Source organism: Hypomesus transpacificus, chromosome 9, assembly GCF_021917145.1.
Source record: "Hypomesus transpacificus isolate Combined female chromosome 9, fHypTra1, whole genome shotgun sequence".
NCBI classification, from domain to species: Eukaryota; Metazoa; Chordata; class Actinopteri; order Osmeriformes; family Osmeridae; genus Hypomesus; species Hypomesus transpacificus.
Window position 1 is genome coordinate 280,582 of NC_061068.1, and position 4,814 is coordinate 285,395.

At 55.2% G+C, this 4,814-nt stretch overlaps 1 protein-coding gene across 1 annotated transcript in view; it reads right to left on the reverse strand.

Annotated features, from left to right (window-relative positions):
- Window positions 1-214: 214 nt before the first annotated feature.
- The window catches only part of srgap3 (SLIT-ROBO Rho GTPase activating protein 3), a 63,613-nt gene continuing 59,013 nt past the window's right edge, over window positions 215-4,814 (reverse strand). The window contains exons 17-22 of the mRNA XM_047026496.1: window positions 4,016-4,302; window positions 3,704-3,902; window positions 2,747-2,890; window positions 2,374-2,462; window positions 2,092-2,324; window positions 215-683 (exon numbers count right to left, since the gene is read on the reverse strand). Coding sequence (XP_046882452.1) covers window positions 249-683; window positions 2,092-2,324; window positions 2,374-2,462; window positions 2,747-2,890; window positions 3,704-3,902; window positions 4,016-4,302 — 1,387 coding nt within the window. The 3' untranslated portion in view covers window positions 215-248. The remainder of the gene's footprint in view (window positions 684-2,091; window positions 2,325-2,373; window positions 2,463-2,746; window positions 2,891-3,703; window positions 3,903-4,015; window positions 4,303-4,814) is intronic.

Genomic DNA, 4,814 nt, shown 5'->3' on the forward strand with positions numbered 1-4,814 from the left:
ACTCTCCAACTGGCTCATCACCATGGCAACTCGGGCTCATTGGAGGAGCTTCCTGAATCCAAGAAATAAAGTCTAAACTGGGGAGGGGAAAAAAAACTAACAAGGAACTAGCGACTTTTACAGGGCGGGGGAAAAGGGAGGAGGGTAACTACCGTTCAGTAACTTTACTATCTTTCCCAGAAGTAGGAGCAGTCTAGTTTTACACCTCCCCCGCCCCGCCCTGCCCCACCCTGCCCCGCCCCCCTCAGCTACATGGTCCCAGACTTGTCCCCAGCGGCGTTAGTCGCGTTAGCCGCATTGGGGCCACCGGGAAACATCTTATCAGTGGGCGTGACGGCCGGGCTGCCCACCCCCGAGGAGCTGGAGGAGCTGGAGCGGTGCTGGGTGGGCGGGGGCCTCGCAGGCCGCATGGGCGGGGGCCGCAGCTGGGGCCCGCCCAGCCGGGCGGAGAGCGCCGGCTTGAAGGTGGTGAGCATCTCGGAGGTGGAGCTGTTGCTGCGGCGCATGGCGGCGTCCGGGTCCCGGATCATGATGGTGTGGAGGGGGCTGGAGGGCGGAGAGCTAGCCGGGTGTTTGGAGGGCTCCAGGGTGTCCAGGACCACGTCGGGGGCCTGCTTGGCCGTGTTCTGACGCTCCAGCTCCCGTAGCTCGTGCAGCGCAGTGGTCATGGTCTTCTCGATGTCCTGGAGGGGGGGGAAAGACACACACACACACACACACACACACACATGGGCACACATGTGCACACACACACACACATACACAGAGACACACACACACATGGGCACACGCACACACGCGCACACACACACACACACACACATACACAGAGACACACACACACACATGGGCACACGCGGGCACACGCACACACACGCACACACACACACACACACACAGAGAGACACACACACACACACACACAGACACACATGGGCACACGCACGCACACACACGCACACACACACACACAGTGTGAGTGTATCTCCCATCCAGTCAGACCATCTGATCTCCCAGTCCCAGTCTCTCTCCATCTCTGTCCCTGAAAACACAACCCCACTCTAACACAGTCATCACATAAAAGAGATTATGAGAACACACACATCTCTATCTCTCACTCACTCACACTGTCTTTCTCCCTCTCTCTCTCTCTTTCCTAAGGACCCCCTGCCTGCATCGCAACATAATTAAAGATCAGAGATAATATTTTAATCATCTCCACGTCTCCCTTGCTGCCAGCGAGGGTGGTAAATAACAGACCCGGCCAGAGACGCTCCTGATGAGGGATCTGTCTCATTAGCCATGGAGCTCCTCACCCTTTCCTTAGAGCTCTCTATACGCAATGAGTTCCTCCTCTCAGTGCACAGGCCTGGTGGAGTCACTTACTCCCCTCTGCCTTTGAGAATGATTCAGCATAGACCCCTGTCACAACAACACCGTCAGGTCGCCTGGCCCTGCGGGGTTAGGATTGTTGGGCATCAGTTTTGTTCGGAGGTGGAGGTCACAAGAGGTGAGAGGTCAGGGGAGGTGGAGTTGTCTAAGTAATGGTGTGTATACCACTGTAGTCAACGGTGTTGAACTGTATGTGTGTATGATGAACCACACACAGAGAGAGAGAAATACAAGAGCGAAAAAGAGAGAGAACAGAGAAAAGGAGAGAGAAAGAGAGAGTGAAAGAGGTGTAGAGAAACACAGATAGGAAGAGAGAAACAGAGAGAGAGGAACAGAGAGATAGAGAGAGAGAAACAGAGAGAGGAACAGAGAGATAGAGAGAGAGAAACATAGAGATAGAGAGAAGAACAGACAGATAGAGAAAGAGGAACAGAGAGTGGAACAGAGAGATAAAAAGAGAGAAACAAATAGATAGAGAGCAACAGAGAGAGAGGAACAGAGATATAGAGAGAGAAACAGAGAGAGGAACAGAGAGATAGAGAGGAACAGAGAGATAGAGAGGAACAGAGAGATAGAGAGAGGAACAGAGAGAGAGAGAAAGAGAAAAACACAGAGGGAGAGGAACAGAGAGATAGAGAAAGACAGAGAGAAACAGAGGCTGAACAAACAGACATGGTACTAGACCCAGAGGGGCCCCACCTCTGCCAGGGCCTCAGCCTCCAGGGTCTTGTGGTCTCCCAGGCTGCTGTGGCGCGTGGCCCCCGGGGCCGGCCTCAGGGGATGCCCCTCGGGGTACGTCTTCCTGTCGGGGTAGTTGATGCTGCCTGCGCTGCCGAACGTTCCCAGGCGCCTCTTCTCCGGGCTCTCCAGCCGGCTGCGGCCCGGCGCCACCTTGTGGGGGCTGCTGGGACAGGCGGCGGCGCGGGGGGGGCGTGTCCATGCACCGGGGAGGCGTGTCCATGCCCCGAGGAGGCGTGTCCATGCCCCGGGGGGGGCTGTGGGTGTCGTTGCTCCGGCGACGAGGGATGGCGGCCCCGTCGGACCGTAGCCGCACCCTGGTGAGAGAGGGACTGTTGCAAAGGAGAGGTCAAAGGTTATTGTAAAGACAGGAGAGGTAGAACGTCATTGAAAAGAAAAGTTAGGTTGTTGAAAATACATAATTTTGTAAAGCAACGCAAGTTCAGAATGATTTCGACCTACGAAACCTCAAAGATGTAACCAATACAAGAAGCCTGAGGCAGGAAGAGGGTTTGGGAACTCCTGTGAGCTCAAGCCTTCCTCCTCAGGCCTTCAGGCCTCAGGGATTCAAGCGCAGCTTTGAGGCAGCAGGAGAGAATGAAGTCGGAAGGCCCACCTCCCCATGACCCCTCCCAGGTTGTAGTCGGGCTCGCAGGGGGACGGAGCATCGTTCTTGGAGGAGGCCTTGTCATCCAGCAGAGGTCCACTGCTCGCCTCGCTGGCTGTCTTCTGACTCAGGGTGTCTGAGAAGGCATCATCCCTGAGGGAGGGAGGGGGAGGGGGGGGAGGGAGGGGGAGGGAGGGGGAGGGGGGGGGAGAGGGGGGGAGGGAGGGGGAGGGGGGGGAGGGACACATAGAGAGACGGGGATAGAGAGAGAAAGAGAGGGAGGGAGAAAGACAGAGAAATATACAGAGAAATATTGAGGTAGAGAGAGGAGAGAGAGAGAGAGAAAGAGAGAGAGAGAGGAAAGAGAGAGAGAGAGGAAAGAGAGAGAGAGGAAGGAGAGGGGGCGAAAGAGAGGGGCGAGAGAGATAGAAAGTGTGAAAGAAGAAGAGATAAGCAGCTGGCAGCATGACAGGAGGTTTATTCATCAAACAGATTCAGTACGTGTATTTTCTACCAACTGATCAACCTCATGTCATGTCACTTACACATCAATTACTGTGTTTTTCCTTCTTTATAAATCCCTCAGGCGTGGACAGTAAACTATTAAATTAATATTCTATCTTCTTAATCGACTTGCCAGTAATTAATCACATTGCACTGGAGCTGGAGTGAGAGTGGCTCTATGTGGCTATGTATCTCTATCTGGATGTAAATGTTGCTGCCAACTTTCTCTGTGGGGAATATTCACTGCAGTCTTCCTGTATCAGCAAGACATGGATCCTTTCCAGAGACAACCCTTCTGTGCCCTCGTCCCTGATGTTAAAGCAGTCTGCTCGGGAATCCCAAGACAACAACACCAGCCCTGCCTTCCCCCATGCCCCCCGTTCCACTCCCCCTGTAGCGTGTGGAAGAGTGTTGGAAGCGTGTTGAAAGTGTTGGAAGCGTGTGGATCAGTCGGCCACTCACAGATCCTGCACCACGATGTACTGGTGAGGGATCAGGCCGTCCACGCCGTTGTGGCGCCCCTCCCACCAGTCCTCGGAGGCGCGATGGTACAGCAGTAGAGACGCCCCCTTCTTGAAGGACAGCTCTCTGGGAGTCCGGCCCTGGTAGTCAAACTTGGCGATGGCCTCAATCTGCTCCACTTCTGAGAGAGGGAGATGGGGGGAGAAGGGGAGGGGTTAGAGGGGTTTATTCAAGCTGAACATTAACCCTGCCTGGCTAAGCCTGCCTTGCTAACCCTGCCCCCAGACCTCCAGACACAGGACTCCAACAGACCTCCAGACACAGGACTCCCCCAGACACAGGACTCCCCCAGACCTCCAGACACAGGACTCCCCCAGACACAGGACTCCTCCAGACACAGGACTCCTCTAGACACAGGACTCTCCCAGACACACGACTCCCCCAGACACAGGACTCCTCCAGACACAGGACTTCCCCAGACACAGGACTCTCCCAGACACAGGACTCCCCCAGACACAGGACTCCCCCAGACACAGGACTCCTCCAGACACAGGACTCCCCCAGACACAGGACTCCCCCAGACCTCCAGACACAGGACTCTTCCAGACACAGGACTCCTCCAGACACAGGACTCCCCAGACACAGGACTCCCCCAGACACAGGACTCCTCTAGACACAGGACTCCCCCAGACACAAGACTCCTCCAGACACAGGACTCCCCCAGACACAAGACTCCTCCAGACACAGGACTCCCCCAGACACAGGACTCCCCCAGTCCTCCAGACACAGGACTCCTCCAGACACAGGACTCCCCCAGACCTCCAGACACAGGACTCCTCTAGACACAGGACTCCCCCAGACACAGGACTCCCCCAGATACAGGACTCCCCCAGACACAGGACTCTCCCAGACCTCCAGGCATGCGACAGGACAAAAAAGACGTCCCCAGAAGGCATGGCTGCTTCGTCTTGTCCTCCATACGAGACCACAGCAGATCACATACAGTAGATTACAAAGTGCCTAATAGGGGCTGTCAGTCGGCCTCGGCCGAGTTGGGTTCTTTTATCTTATTACAAATCTTCAGTCAAAGACATTTACTACAATATAATCT